The 14,818-nt window shown below is 60.7% G+C and overlaps 1 protein-coding gene across 3 annotated transcripts in view; it reads right to left on the bottom strand.

Moving 5' to 3' along the window:
- Positions 1–693: 693 nt before the first annotated feature.
- Positions 694–14,818, bottom strand: part of PDZD4 (PDZ domain containing 4) — a 31,759-nt gene continuing 17,634 nt past the window's right edge. Inside the window, exons 2-8 of one of the 3 annotated variants that reach the window (XM_081794253.1) lie at positions 7,071–7,324; positions 6,042–6,132; positions 5,431–5,529; positions 4,378–4,440; positions 3,807–3,908; positions 3,419–3,529; positions 694–3,265 (exon numbers count right to left, since the gene is read on the bottom strand). In XM_081794253.1, the coding sequence (XP_081650379.1) occupies positions 1,745–3,265; positions 3,419–3,529; positions 3,807–3,908; positions 4,378–4,440; positions 5,431–5,529; positions 6,042–6,132; positions 7,071–7,324 (2,241 nt within the window). In that variant the 3' untranslated portion in view covers positions 694–1,744. The remainder of the gene's footprint in view (positions 3,266–3,418; positions 3,530–3,806; positions 3,909–4,377; positions 4,441–5,430; positions 5,530–6,041; positions 6,133–7,070; positions 7,325–14,818) is intronic. The other 2 variants (XM_081794254.1, XM_081794255.1) reach the window with 2 other exon arrangements.

Here is a 14,818-nt window from a genome sequence, read left to right as displayed (position 1 = left end):
AGACCTTTACTCAGCAAGCTCCGTACTAGGCCCCGTGGGGGTCCCCAAATAAGGAGAGGAGTTTGTGCCTTCTAGAACTTCCCAGCTCTGGGACGCCTGGGGGGCTCGGTTGGTGAAGCATCCGACTCTTGGTTTTGGCTTAGGTCTTGATCTCACAGTTTGTAAGTTCGAACCCTGCATCGGGTTCTGTGCTGATGGTGTGGAGCCTTGGGATTCCCTCTCTCTGCCCTTTCCCCACTTGCGTGCGCTCTCTCTCTCAAAATAAATATACTTCAAAAAGAGCTTCCCAGCTCCTTCCCTCTTCTAGAGTGCTTCCTGAGCTGGGGTGGGGGGAGGGTGGAGCCCACTTCTCAAGGGTTCCGCTAGACCACCTAGTGCCGGCCTCACCCACATGCCGGCCTCACCCACATGCCGGAGGCAGGCCTGCCACCGGCGCTAAGCCAGTCCTCTGCCATCCTTCCTGCATCTGGGCACCATCCCTGTGACCACGTCACACTTCTGAAATAATTCAGGTGACTGTTGTGTGTGCTCCCAGAGTACACGACGGACTTAAGAAGACCTCGCCGTTCCTCAGTGACACCGAGAAGGCACAGAGCATAGCTTTCAATTGACCCATACCTTGCCCGTGCCCGCCCCCCAAAACCTTCTTCCCGTCTCCTGGCCCAACAAGAATGAACACAGAGAGACCAGGAGTCACCTCAAAAAGGCAGCTTACTTTATTCTCCCAATGCCAATGGGGGGGCAGGGGCAGGCAGCCTGTGTGCCTCCGGTCTGAGGCTCTCTGAGCCGGGATGGCCCCGAGGCCTGGGCCGGGTCCACACTTGGGGAGCGTCTTCTCCCCAGGCAACCCGGCTGGCCGGCCCGTCCCTCTTGGGTGCGGCAGCTCCCTAAGGTCAGCACGGGTCTTGTCACTGAGTTCTTCCACTGCTACTTCCGTCTTGGCTCTCCCTCGGTCATCGGGGAAGGACGTGGGCTCCGGAGTGGGCCTCGCAGGCCACATCGAAGGCTGCCCATCCCCACACCTCACGGCGGAGACCACCAAGAAAGCTGCTTCCCCTTCTCCCCTTCTTTTTCCCCCGACCCTTCCCTCCCCCTGCCCCAGCCCTCCCTCTCTTCCTTCCCCCCCCCCACCTCCTTCCCAGCCATCACTGGGGGTCCGCTTTGTCAGGCCGCCTGAAGGAGCCGCCATCCCCCAGGGCAAGTCCACAAAACAGAAAAACAACAACCGGCAAGCACAGAAAGGGAGAAAAACCACAAAACTCAGGGGTGCCTTTGTCTACAAATAACCAAGTCTCCCGGCAGGGGGCGAGGCCGTGCTCAGCTTCACAGCCAGGCATTCTCTTGTGCTTAGGACAGTCCTCTTCGTCTCTCCTTTTCAGTCCTTTCCCGTCCCCAAGTACCCAGGCCGAGAGCTCCGGAGAGGGGACTGCGTGTGCGTGTGCCTGCGCTCGCGTTAGGCACACGTGGCCGGCACACAGCGGAAAGGGTGTCCCCCGTGCCAGCTGGCGACGTAGCCGCTGTGCTTGGAGCAGGAAGTAGCCGGTGGAGAGAGGCGTCCCTCCTCCTCAGGGGCTTCTCTCTGGCAACAAGGTCCTGTGCACACACACAAAGACAGGTGCACACACGCCGTGCGTACACACAGACACACACTAGATTCTAAGGGAGAGCAGGGGACAGGGTCTTGGGAGGCTCCCTGGACCTGGGGGGGGGGGGGCAGAAGGCCTGCCCCGGAGCACAGCGGGGCTCAGACAGTGGTGACGGAGAGCAGAGGGTTGTAGACCCGCTTGCCGTCGGCGGAGCGAGTGCCGTGGGCCAGCATCTCCTGGATGGTGATCCAGTTGTCCAGGATCTTCTTGTTCCGCTTCTTCATGGTTTTGCGGTGGCTCAAGGCAATGATGTTGAGCTCGGCCTTGCTGTCGCCGTTCTGCTGCTCCCGCAGGCACTCCAGCCGGCTCTGCATCATGAACTCGCGCCGCTTCCGCTGCTCCCGGGCCCGGATCAGGTGCTGCTTCCGCTCCTCCTTGCTCCAGTAGCGGCCCATCTTCATCTCGCTCACCGCATCGTCGTCGGTGGTCATGCCGCTGCGCTCCTCCCGGATCTTCAGGGCCCGGGCTTTGAGGAGGCGATCGCGCACCGGCCGCTTGGCCACATAGCGGGTCCCATCGCTGCGCACCTTGACCTTCCACTCCATGCGGGGGGCTTCGGTGGCCGCCGCTGCCCCGCCCACCCGGGGGCCGCCGGCCAGAGTGAGGGGCCCGTGGCTCAGCTCTTCCAGGCCGCGCGGCGGGGCCAGCTGCACACAGCTGTGGTAGTGCTCGCTCTCTTGGCCCTGGCCGCGGTGGCGCCTCGAGAGGTAAGGGCTGCCTTCAGGGCCCACGCGCTCCAGGGTCACGCCCGGCTTGGGGCTCCGGCGGACTCGCTCCTCCGAGTGCGGTCTCCGGCCCAGCTCGGGATCCCGGGAGAGAGATCGGAACTTGGCGGGGCTCCCCTGCGGGGGGGCTGCCTTGGGGTGGGTGGGGCCGGCGGGGCCGGGAGGGGTCCGGTTCAAGTTGGAGTTGCCGGCGGCGGCCCGCCGCAGGGGGCTCTCCGGCAGGGGCTCTGCGAGCAGCGGGGTGCTGCGGCAGCTCTCCCCGGTGTTGTAGGCGCTGGTGCTGTCCTTGTCCGACTTCTCTGGCAGCTCGGAGATGTCCGACAGCTCGTGCTTCTTGGGCTCGCCGGCCCCCAGGTCGTAGAGACCCTCCTCCTCCAGCAGCCAGGCCTTCATGCAGCGCTCGCGCAGCTGCTGCATCTTCTGCGCCCGCAGGATGTTGCGGCACTTGAACTCCAGGTGTCGCAGCTCCTCCTCCAGCATGGCCATCTCGTGGCCCAGGCTCTCGTTGCGGTTCACATCCAGGGCGCTGTTGCCGCCGCCGGACGCCCTGGGGAAGAGGAGGCCCAGCTGGTTGCCGTTCTCCAGGTGGCCCTTGATCTCCAGCAGCTCGCGGTAGCGCTCGTACTCCTCCTCCGTGAGGCCCGGGAGGTCGCCCCCGCCCAGCGCCGCCCCCTCGGCCAGCAGGGAGTCCATGCTGAAGTGCAGGTCGCGGCTCTTGCGCAGGGCCCCGGGGGTGTCGGCGGCGCTGGCGGGCTCGTCGCCCAGCAGGTCGTGCTCGGAGCTCTCCTCGGTGCGGGTGCTCTCGTCGGTGCGGCCCACCCCACTGTCCAGCTCCTGGCTGTTGCTCAGGCCCGTGCCCACATCGGGGACCCCTTTCTCCTCTTCGTTGCCAAGCTGGGGCAGAGAGACGAGCCCCACTCAGCGTGCGGCCCGCGGAGGCCGGAGGGTCGGAGGGTCGGAAGGGCCTTTGGGTCCAGCCCTCCCCCCCCCCCCCCCCCGGCCTCCCATCTGCCCTCCCCGCGACCCGCCTCTGGCCTCCTTCCTCACCTGCTGGGCAGGGGGGGGTTTCAGCTTCCGTGCGCGCAGCTCCCCCTCATGCTCAGAGCCAAAGTCATCCAGAAAGTCATCCCGGTCACTGTCCTTCCACCGCTTTGCCAGCTGCAGAGACAGGCCCGTGCTGTCCCCTCTGCTTTAAGGACCTCCCCAGACACCGCCCCCCGCAGCGGCCTCTAGGCCTCACACCCAGCCTCCTGGTCTCAGTGAAGGTGAACACTCAGCCATCCGAGGCCGGAAGGGCAGACGCGCCCCAAAGACACTACCCACCCTCCAGCGGGGCCGGGCCGCTGGCATATCTTTGCCCTTGTCACAGATCAGCAGCTTCCAAGGCAGAAGCCCGATGCCAGGGGTCCCACAGTATCCCACCGGGCACACACACCTGGCTCTCAGGCCGGGCCACCAGCAGCGAGATGTTGGTGTTCTCCTCCTGGCTCAGAATGGCCACCGCCTCTTCCCGGTTCTGGACGTCCACGCCATTTATCTGTGACAAGCCAAGGGACCGTCAACAAGAATGCCAGGGCTGGCTGTGGCACGGGCCCCGGCCGAACTGCTCGGATGCCCTCACAGGGAGCTCCAGGCAGAGCACCGTGAGCCAGGAAAGGCTCTGGAGCTCCGACAGGATGGAAACTGGCTGCAAGGTGCTCAGGACCAGGACAGCCCGGCCCGTGCAAGAGCGCTTGTGCCCCGAGGACAATGTGGCGTGGGGGGGGGGGGTGCTCATGCCTGCAGGATGGACGGAGAGGCTGACTAGGTGCCAGAGTGGCACAGGCCCTCCTCGATGCCAGCAGATCCCATGAGCACACGGGAGCCACCAGGGGCAGCAGTACAGGAGAGGGAGGAGACCCAGCCCTGGTTTCAGGCACAGCCGGAGAGAGCTGGGGCTGGCCGAGGACCGGTAGCTGGGCGGCCAGGGCAGCGAGGCCTCGGTCAGGCCTGCCGGCCCTGCTCACCTGGACGATACGGTCGCCCTCGCGGATCCGGCCGTCTTTGGCTGCGATGCTGTTGGGATTCACCTGCAAGGCAGATGCATCACGGTGGCCCGGCACGCTTCGCTAAGGTTCCCTTTGTAGCAAGGGGCAGCCTCACCTCGGGGACCCCCAAACCCCCAAAGCAAACTGAAGCCTCCTCCTTGCTTGCTCCGTCTGCAGCTCAGACCAGAAGCTTCCAAGCTCCAGGAGGCAGGAACAAAACTGGGTCTTGGGCTAGTCACCGCTCCCCAGCACGAGCCGCGAACTTGCCAGCCGAGAGCTTCCCAGCCCCTGGCCACCACCCCCAGGCCCAGGCCCATGCCCCCAGCTGGCACTCGTATACTCTTTTTGCATGGAAACCTGTCACTGGCTGGGTAAATGGCGGCAGCCGGACACTTTCCCTTGCATACACCCACACCAAAATATCAGCCCTGGGGCTTGGTGGACAGTCAGACAGTCATACGGAGGCTGACTTGATCAGAGCGCTACCAGCACGTGGGGGGCAGCTGGGGAGCCATCCACCCTCCTGCGGACACACAGACATCTGCCACGGGCCGCTGGGGAAGAAGGATCCCGTGAGTACCGGGAGAGGCTGGCTGCAGGGCGTGGGAGGGGAACAAAGCCTGGCTGGGACTTCGGCCTCACTCACTGTCCCCATCACTGTCCCCATCCCCTCCTGGGGAGGGCTGCCGGGATGAACACACACACACACACACACACACACACACACACACACACACACGGAAGCCATCAGCTGCCCTATGTGATGCTAAGTAGGCCCCATCCCCAGCGGTCGGCTCTTTATGTGCAGCCTCAGTGCCCTGGGCGGCACGGACAGGCCACAGGGGTAGGTGCGGGGACTCTCCGCGTACCAGACCCTGCGTCAGCACCCGCCACCACGGTGCCTCCCCCCGCTGCTGGTGCCGTGCAGGTGGACACCGTCAGAGTCTGGCCCTGATGTCCTGGCACACAGGGAGGAGGCGTGGGGCTCCACCGCCTCCTAGAACACTCTACTCCTGCGCCCCGCCTTCGTACCTCTCCAACATAGATGCCCAGGTCCTCCTCATCGTCCGTGCGGTAGCAAACCATCAGGCCTAGCTTGTCTCGGTGGCTGGTCTTATACAGCTCCACCTCCTGCCACGCGGGGAATGGGGGGCGCGGAGGAAGGAAGCCCCCAGAACGTGTGAGCGCGGAGGCGTGCTGCAGGGCCGGCAGCCGCAGCCCCGCCCCGCAGCCCAGCCCCACCCCCAGCAGCGGCACATCACCTGAGCCAAGCTTCCAGCCTCCGACTCAGAGGGTCTCTCTTGCCATCCCCAGGGCGCGAGTGTGCCACGGCCCACCCTACCGGGAAATGCCCGAGACACACACAAGACACATGGGACGCACGGGACACGGACATGCGTGGGACACACACTCGCTGACACGGACTGGCTGAGGGACCTCTCCCGTACCCTCCCCGACTCAGTCCAACCTGACCCAACCTGGCCCGTGAGCCTGAGTAACCAGTCGCGCGTGGGCAAGGGCCACAAGGCTCAGCCGCCTGCAGACAACAGGAGCCAGGCCTGAGCCGGGCTACAGACAGCCATCCCGGGGCTGGCCCCTGGAGCCGGCTGTGGGCCCCGCCCTGGCCTGGCCGCCTGGCTCACCTCATACTCCAGCTCGTCCATACGGTCTGCCTCCTGTGGGCCGCCCTCCATGAACTCCGCTGGGTCATAATACTCATGGCTGATGGGGGGGCTGCCCAGGAGAAGGGGGGTCAGGCCAACCGTCTGGTCTTCTCGTGCCCTAGCCTCAGCCCCCAGGCTGGCCGGTCCCAGCGCGCTCAGCACGGAGCCCCTGCTTCTGAGCTACATGCATCCATGCAAAGGCCGGGAATGCTTCTTGGACAGGAGTGTGCAGGGGACTGCACTGAGGACACAGGCATGCCTACCTCTCCCCCCCCCCCGCCCCACCCTGTCGCCCAGCCCCCGCCGGCCGACAGGGTACCAACTTCTCCAAACTACAGGTGTCCCTCCCACCTGGCACTGGCCCCGCTCATGCAACGCCCCCAGGAGTTATCCAGGCCCCAGAGGACTGCTGGGGAGGGCAGGAGGGCCCGCTCTACCTCCAGGGGCAGCCCTCCTGGCCCCAAGGCTAAGCGTGGCTGCTGGCGGCCAGGGGCCTCGCTCTCGGTAGAGGAGGGGATCCCGGGACTACCTCCCTGCAGCCCGGGTTTAGATTAGCGGAGTGAGCCACGGGCCTGGACGAGAGGCCCTTCTTCTGAGCGGGCCAGAAAGAAGCCGAAGAGATGGATGGGACAGACCAGGATGGTGGAAGATTCAGAGAGGGAGGCTTGAGAGGCAGAAGACAATGGACGGCAGAGGGGGACAGAGGAGGAAGAAGGAAGGGCCGAGGCAGCAAAGTCCCCTGGCCCTGCGGTAGCTACCACAGGGAACCTGTATGTCAGCCTCCCCTGGTCCCTTCACCGGCTGCTGTCCAGCCTGAGGCTAGAAGCCTAGAAATTTCTGAGCCCGTGGATGCCACGGTCAGCTCTGGAGGCCAAGGAGCCTGCTTCCCGCCTGAGAGGACAGGCCAGTCGGGGTCTCCCTGCCGTGCCCAGAGCTGCGGCAAGGCAGCGTCTGGGTGGCGTGCCCTCTCTGGAGGCAGGGCCCGGGGCCCTCCTGAGGGCGACTCACAGCTCAGACAGGACGTACGGCTCCAGGATGACCATGGGCGGGGTGGGCGGGCGCAGCTTGCCCAGCGCCATGATATGCTCAAAGGTGATGTCGGTCTGAGTGCCACTGTCCACCAGCTGCAGGTCATGGCACGAGCTGTCCCCCCGGAGGCGGGGGCTGCGTCTCAGCACCTGGATCACTAGGGGCTCCTTGGAGGAGCGCAGGGCCTCCAGGGTTTGCTCCTGAGACAGCTTGGAGAGCTCCTTCCCGTTCACCTGCGGCAGAGACACGCCCCCGTGAGCATGCGGCGAGCCCCGCCCCGCTCTCCGCCACCTGCCACCGGTGGCGGGTGGGCTCTCCACCCTCATTCCCAAGCAAGCCCCCTTCGCCCTGCCCTACACGGTGCCGTCCGGGGCTCGGGGAGCCCCGGCGACCGTGCACTGGGTCTGGGGGCTCTGCTCTCGCCCTGGAACACGCCCTGGCCCTCCTCCAGCAGAAGCCACCCACTCCTCCGTCCTCCTCACTCCTTCGGGCAGTACTGAGGCCAGAGCTGGTGTCTAGAAGCTCATCTGACAGCAAGGCTGGAGGAAGACCTTGATTCCTCTCCCAACGGAAGTCAGTCAATAAATGGGCTCAGGCCGGAGGGCTGGAAAGAGCACGCAGACACGAAGGGCAGGATCTCTGTCGTCAAGGCAATGACAGACTTGCTGAAGAGAGAAGGTGACACACAGAGCCTCCCTCCTGACACTGCAAGGCAACCTAAGGGAGGTGCCAAGGAAGTGACCCTTACAAGACCATCACCATTTTTCTGGTGCCTTGATGTGCGTCTCCCCCGGAATCCTGACCCCAACCACCATTTTGCAGATGAGGAAACTGAGGGAGCAGAAGGGAGGGAGTGAGTCAAGGTTATGAACCAGACGGGGCTGTAGTGGTCAGAGTTGGGGGCGGTGTTCGAGGAGGCTGGGCTGCTGCAGCCTCCCAGGAAGAGACCCCCAGTGGTGGGTGGTGGGTGGTGGGCGGAGGGCGGAGTGCTCTCTGGGCCCCGCTGGGCGGAGCAAGGTGTGCCCTCAAGGCAACCGGGGGCAAAGGGCCGGCCCCAGCCTGGCCGCTTGTTTCTGCTCATTTCTGCAGCAGCCTGGGTGCGCTGGGCCCTGGGATGGCCAAGGTGGGGTTGCGAACCCGGCACCACGCGCTGTGACCTCCATGTGCTCCTTGGCGCGGAGGCAAGTAGACTGAGGCCCCAACAGACACGGACAGAGTTCAGGACACGTGCCACGAGGCCAGTGAGGGGCGGAGGGTGAGGATCGGGAAGCAGTTCCAGAAGGAGGGGAAATGGCAGCGGCAGCTCACGGAAGGGAGCACACGCACTAGTGGGGGTACTGCAAACGGCCACACCCAGCGGGTCGCCACTGAAGCAGACCTTTGCTACCAAGGAAGCACAGGGCCTGCCACACCCCATCTAGGAAGGGGGTAGGGAAGGCTCCCCGAGCAGGGGCACCCGGCCCGCATCAGGAGAAAGGAGAGGGGAGGCTGGTTTGCAAGGGGAAGTGAAGGCAGCACGGAGAGTGCAGGGCCCACGGACCCAGCACCCGTGCAAGGACAGAGGTTCAGCAAGAAGAGGGGGGAGGGGCCGCACTTGGGCACAGGTCCCAGTCTCCGAATTCCCACAGTGCCACCTCTGTCCCTGGGTGTCTCAGGGGGATGGGGTTCTTCACACAGATGCCCAACCCAACTGCAAAATCGTGTCTTCTGGCTGCCGCGTAACAGATCGAGCCCTGGCTGTCATTCCAAGAAGGCCGTCTTAGGAAGCACAGGGAGTCCTAGGGCCCCCTGGCCAACCAGTGGCTCCTCTGAGCCATGGAGCCCAAATAATTACCTATCTGCTGCTTGATTATGTCCTTGTAGATAATAATCTCAGTATTTAGATCTCCCTCTCCCCAAACTCTCCATAGTCAGAAAAGATTTTTTTAATCAGTCGGGTCTAATCATCAAAGAAACAAAGGTTCATTGCAGAGCATTCGAAAAACACAGAAAATCATAAAGAAGAAAACAAAAACCAGCCAAGAAGGTATTGGTTTGCAACTAATGGTAAGTGCGCGAATGTGGCAGGTACAGCCCTAGAGGCTGCAGGGTCAAGGCAGGGCGGCTGAGCGCGCAGGGGAGAGGCCCGCTGCAGGGGTGCATTGGAAAGGCGAGGAAAGGGCCGTCTGGGAAAGCCTGTAGACACAGGGATGGCAGGAACGGCCCTGGAGCCCTTAGCAGAACTGACTGTGAAGCTGCCAGGAAATTTGCAAGCCCCTTGTTAAACACAGCCCTTATCGCCATTTTGATGGACTAATCTTACAACGGAATGAATTATATTACAAGCAGAGGCAGCCAGTACTCCAAGCTCACGACTGTCTAATGATCTTCCCTACCCTTTCCTGTTTGCACTCTCAGGGTTCCTAATGCGTCGCGTGTCTGGAAAGAGGACATCCTATATAATGGCGTGGGACCTGCATCTCTTTCCGTGTTCAGCGACATCACGCTGGTGGCCGTGATGGGAGTACTTGCACCACAGAAATTAGCAACCGCTCCAAAGTGGGGCTTTTTGTTTCGGACGCTTCCCAGCGCCCCAGCGCCCTTAAGTCAAGTGCTTCCCTAAAATGCAACAGGGCTGGGCTGTCCTCGGGATCTCCAAGGGGTAGGTGTCTCCCTGGAACTCCTGGCGCAGAGCCACAAGTGTGCAACAGGATGCTCAGGTGACACTGAGAAATGCAGGAATGTCTTTCTCCCTGGAATCTGTTGGTTTTCCGGCTGCAGCGTTGCTATGGAAACTGGGCCCAGACAGTGGGGAGGGGAATACGGGGTGGGCTGGGATGTCACGAGGAGGATGGGCGCCCGCAGAGATGGGTCATGAGTCATCAGAGTGACACCTGGGCAGCCCAGAAGCCTTCCCTTTGACCCGCGTGTTCCTTCAGCCTCCTCTCTTTCCCCTTCCTCACGCAGGGTGGGCCCCCCAAGCCAATGAAGGTAAGTGGGGCAGAGACAGCCGGTGACAAGTAAGAAATGACCCCTCCCACAGGGGGTGAGAGCCACTGGCGGGCTACGGAAGTGTGGGGGATGGGCAGAGTATCTCGGGGGCAGGCACACAGTGAGGACCCAGTGTTGTGTTAAGACCTCTTCTCGTCCTGCCTCGAGCCCTGCCCTCGCCCTGCCATCTCGAGTTAAAGTCGTGCACACCAGCCTCAACATTGTCCGAAACCAGGCCGGCTTGCCCTCAGATTCCCCTCCTCGGGTCACACACAAACGTGCACACACGCCAGAGACTGTCCCCACGGAGACACCCGGGACCCACTCCCGCTCCTCCCCTGCTGCCCACACTCCAAGCCCCCGACAGGCGATCCAAAATGGATCAAAGTCCTAAATGGACAAAGCAAAATCGCCTACCTTGGAGGCGAGAGACCAATGTCAATGATGTTGCAACAGAAAAGCGATTCTTAAGATTACAAAACAGACAAGCAAGAATGGAAAAGACACAAATTTGAACAAAGGACATAAGCACGGTGAAAAGAGAAGATCGGCTGTGAGAAGATCCTTACAAGCATAGAACCGATAAAGGACTATCCTATCTTCTGTAAGGAGATTTCCAACAAAACACAGAAGATTTCCAACAAAACAATAAGAAAATGCAAACAACTCAACAGGAAAACCAACACTCGCGGAAGAGGGAGCCCGAAGCAAGCCATAAGCATTTGGGAAGATGCCCCTTCTGGCCGCTGGGGTGTCAGCAGCATCGCGTCACAATGGCCAATGCGGGGAAACAGCCCAAGGATGTGCCGTGGGTAGGATCGATCAAAGAATCGGGCTCGCTCGTGCGTGTGGCGTATGGAAACACTTGTGCTCATTAAGGGTATCAGTAGGAGAAAACGGGCATCAGGATGACAAACCCAAATCTGTCCACAAGGGAAGGAATAGAATGGGGTCAGGGATGGGTGTGCGCAGGCGGCTTCGGACCTGCCTTTTTAGGGGAGAGACGCTGAGGCCAACAGGCCAGAAGCGAGGTCGGACGGCTGTATGCTTTTCTGTCCTTGAGAAATATTTCAAAACGGTTGCGTGTGGAGGGGCAGCCGGGGGCAGGGAGGCCCGCTGGGCAGCTCACGATGCCATCGCCTACTTGGAGGGCGACACTGGGGGGCTTGGGGCCATGGAGCTTTCTGGGCTGGGTGGCCTGACGGCTGTTACTGCGAACAGCCACAAAGCAGGAATAGAGAGCGGCTCCGGTTTGCCGAAGGGCGACTGTGCCAGGCTGTGATCAGAGTGCTCGCACGAGCGCGTCGAGTGGGAAGCAGAGGAAGCGGGGGCCCAGCGCCGGGGCATCTCAGGCCACCGTGGAAGAAAGCCCGTCCTCTCTATACAAGCAGCGGTTGGGGGGGACGTGGGAGGTAGGTGCCCACGAGGGTGGCAGGGGTGAGGGCTGGGGGCATGTGAGTGTGGGTGGGTGGGAACGGGCATAGGGGTGTGGGTAGAGCGTGCGTGAGGGTGGCCTTTGTGGGCGGGGAGTGGGAGTGGGTGGCGCGTGTGGGTGGGCGCTAGTGCTCGGTGGTAGGGGGGCGGGTTTTGACCCTGTGTTGAATCCCCTTCTCCTTCCAGAGGGTCTCCTCCTCCCCTCCCTCCCCCCCCCCCATGTCCCTGCTTAAGCTGGGTGAGCCTCCATCACTCGGTCTCCTCCGTCCCCTGCCTCGCACATCCTTCTTTCCTCCCCCCTGTTAGCCGCTCATCACTGCCTGGCCCCCTCCTGTCACCCACACCCAGGCAAGGACAGGTGCCAGGTGCATCCATCCCTGGCCGAAGAGTCACACTCGCTGGCAAGCAGACACATGCTGAGGGCGCCACGAAAGGCCCAACGAACACCCCGGGACAAAGAGGAGACCCAGCATGTGGACGTGGCCTGACAGGCCTGTGACTCGACTCCCCACGGGCAGGCGAGACGTCCTCATCCACAGCTCGGAGGGGAAGCCAGGCCCCGAGGGGCCCCACCCGAGCCTCCGAGGTGGCCCTCAGCTCTGCTTCTACGTCTGTCTCTCCCACCAGGCCAGGGAGCCTTCTATCCAGAGGGAATCCACAATTAGGATCACACTGGCGGTGTCACTTCCGATCCGGGGAGAGCGGTGCTTGCTGGCCACGCTCGCTGTCAGAAACTCTATTAGAAGATGCTGCTTTCATCAAGTACAAACCTCCCGCCTTTGGAACAATCCAGAAGAAATCCACTTCGTCTTGCAACACCCACACACGCCCGAAGCCCACCTCAACGGCCCCCCGACTGCCAATCCTGCTGGTGTCACGGTGCGCTCGCAAAGCCAGCGGATTGTCAAGCACTGCCCCTCCGGAGAGCGACTCGGTGCTCCCTGCTTGAGGACGCCGCACACACGGAGCCGGTCCCCGCTGCCGAGATGGGCCCAGGCGGGTTGGCCAGAGACCTGCCGCTCCAACCCAAGGCTGAGCTGGAAGTCACTCCACTTCCACGGTGGGGAGAGGGGATCGAAGCCTTGGAGGCACGCCCCGTTGCTCTAATGTGGCCCAGGCGGCCCTCACACTCTCCTGGCACGTGGCCCAGTTCCCGTTTACACACTGGGAGAGCACTCGCTGCCCTGGGTCCCCAGACACCAAAGCACCTGGCAAGCCCCGGCTCCACAGGTCCCAAGGGCAGTGGCCCCTCGCAGACCCCACGGCACTAAGGGGTCCCTCATCCTGGCTGACCCTGTCGCCCAGTCACACACTCTGTCTGAATCTCACCCGCTGTTAAAAGGGGAATCTTTCTGGAGAAATTTGTTAATAACTCTAAAGAATCTTGAAAATGTTCATCATTTCCCCTTTGATCCAATAAATCATCTCTAAGTAGTAGATCCTAAATGATAATAACAGCACGTGAATTACAAGGCTGTGCAGAGCAGCATAGTTTTTTGTGTTCCTGTAAAATATACCTAACATAACATTTACCATTTTTACCATTTAAAGGGTGCACTTCAGAGGTGCCTGGGCGGGGGGCAGTCAGTCGGTTAAGCGTCCAACTCTTGACTTTGGCTGAGGTCATGATCTCACAGTTCCTGAGTGCGAGTCCCACATCGGGCTCTGAGCTGACAGTGTGGAGCCTGCTTGGGATTCTCTCTCTCCCTCTCTCTCTGTGCCCCTCTCCTGCTCTCTCTCTCTCTCTCTCTCTCTGTCTCTCAAAACTAAATAAACTAAAACAAGTTTTTAGGTATACACTTCAGTGGCACTTAGCTCATTCACATTTTTCTGCAACCACAGCCTGTATCTCGTTCTGGCACATTTTCATCCCCCCGGAAGGTGACCCCCTGCCCCTTGTCTCCACGTTCACCCCAGCCCCTACCGCTCTCTTTTCTGTCCACACATAAATGCAACTGAACAATGTCCTTAGCACGGTTTATAGGTTCCCGCGAGGCTGCAGGAGGCATCGGCACTCCATTCTGTCTACGGCTGAATATTCCCTACTAGTCCCCCAAACGCAGGGACCACATTTCGCTGGCCCGTTCATCCGTCAGTAGACACTGGGTTGTTTCCACTTTGGGGCCACTGCAAACAGTGCTGCCGTGCACCCCTGTGTGCGACTTTTCGTCTGAGTCCCTGTTTTCGGATCTTTGGGGTGCATGCCTAGGAGTGCAACTGCCGGGCCCTGAGGTCATTCTATACTGAACTTATTGAGGTACCAAAATTCGTTTTAGTGGCAACGATCTTTGGTATGAAGTGTCGACCTCACTGAAGCATACGGCTGCCCTACCGCAGTCTGCCAACAGCAAGCCTGTTTCTCAAAAAAAGATATAAAATGACATGGGAACTCTGAGGCCTATCTTATAAAATATCTGTTTATGGACAAAGGCTGAGAAAGAATATATAAAAACACTGTGCGAGGGAAATCTGAGATTTTTTCCCCCTTTTCCCAAACTGTATAGAACATGCCTATACTGTTTTTGGGGAAAAAAATGCTTATAAACTTAAAAAAAAAAAAAAAAAAGAACGTGGCTGGAAAATTCTCACGACACAATATTAAGCAAAAAGATCTGCTTAAGGCAGTGTGACCCCAATTCTGGGAGCAAGGGTCTCAGTGAGTAGGAGGCAGCCCAGCTCGGACAGAGGCAGGGAGGGACAGGTGGCTGGCTGAGTTTTCACTCGTACGTGCGTATGTGCGAATGGGTTCAACGTTACACAATACTTTCTTTAAAGACTATCAGGAAATTCACAAAAACAGAAAAGCGTGAGCAGTGGTTGTATCTTGGAGATGGATTTACAGGGGATTCTTCTTCTCTCTTTTGTTTTTTATAGTACTTTCTCCGATGAACATCACCTTTATAATCAGAGAGAATACATACAGAAACAATGTGGCCTGTGATATGTTCCGAGCTTTCCTCAGTTTCCCCATGGCTCCAGACTCGGTGGCAGGCTCTGGTTTGTGCTCCTGGCTCCTGGGCAGCCCGAGCCGGGACTGCAGCCTCCAGGCTCCAGCCCCTTGGGTGCCGATTAAAGGAGAGTGGTGGTAATGAAGTTACATCACACTCCACATCCACACCCGATCCGACGAGGCTCAGGAGACACTCCTTTGTCCCTCTACTGCCTTCATTGCCCTGCCTGGGTGTCCCACAAAAGGAAGAGGCGGCTTCCAGGTGCCTGGAGTCCCAGAGGGAGTGAAGGAGGCCCCGGGGGGCCCTTGGGCTGTGGGCCCATGTCGGGGGGATGGATCACAGCCACCCACCCCCTAGACGAAGTGGCCAAGA

This window comes from Panthera onca, chromosome X, assembly GCF_046562875.1.
Source record: "Panthera onca isolate mPanOnc1 chromosome X, mPanOnc1 haplotype 2, whole genome shotgun sequence".
In the NCBI taxonomy this organism is placed as follows: Eukaryota; Metazoa; Chordata; class Mammalia; order Carnivora; family Felidae; genus Panthera; species Panthera onca.
The sequence above is the reverse complement of the archived record's forward strand: the minus strand, read 5'-3'. Positions and strand labels throughout refer to the sequence as shown.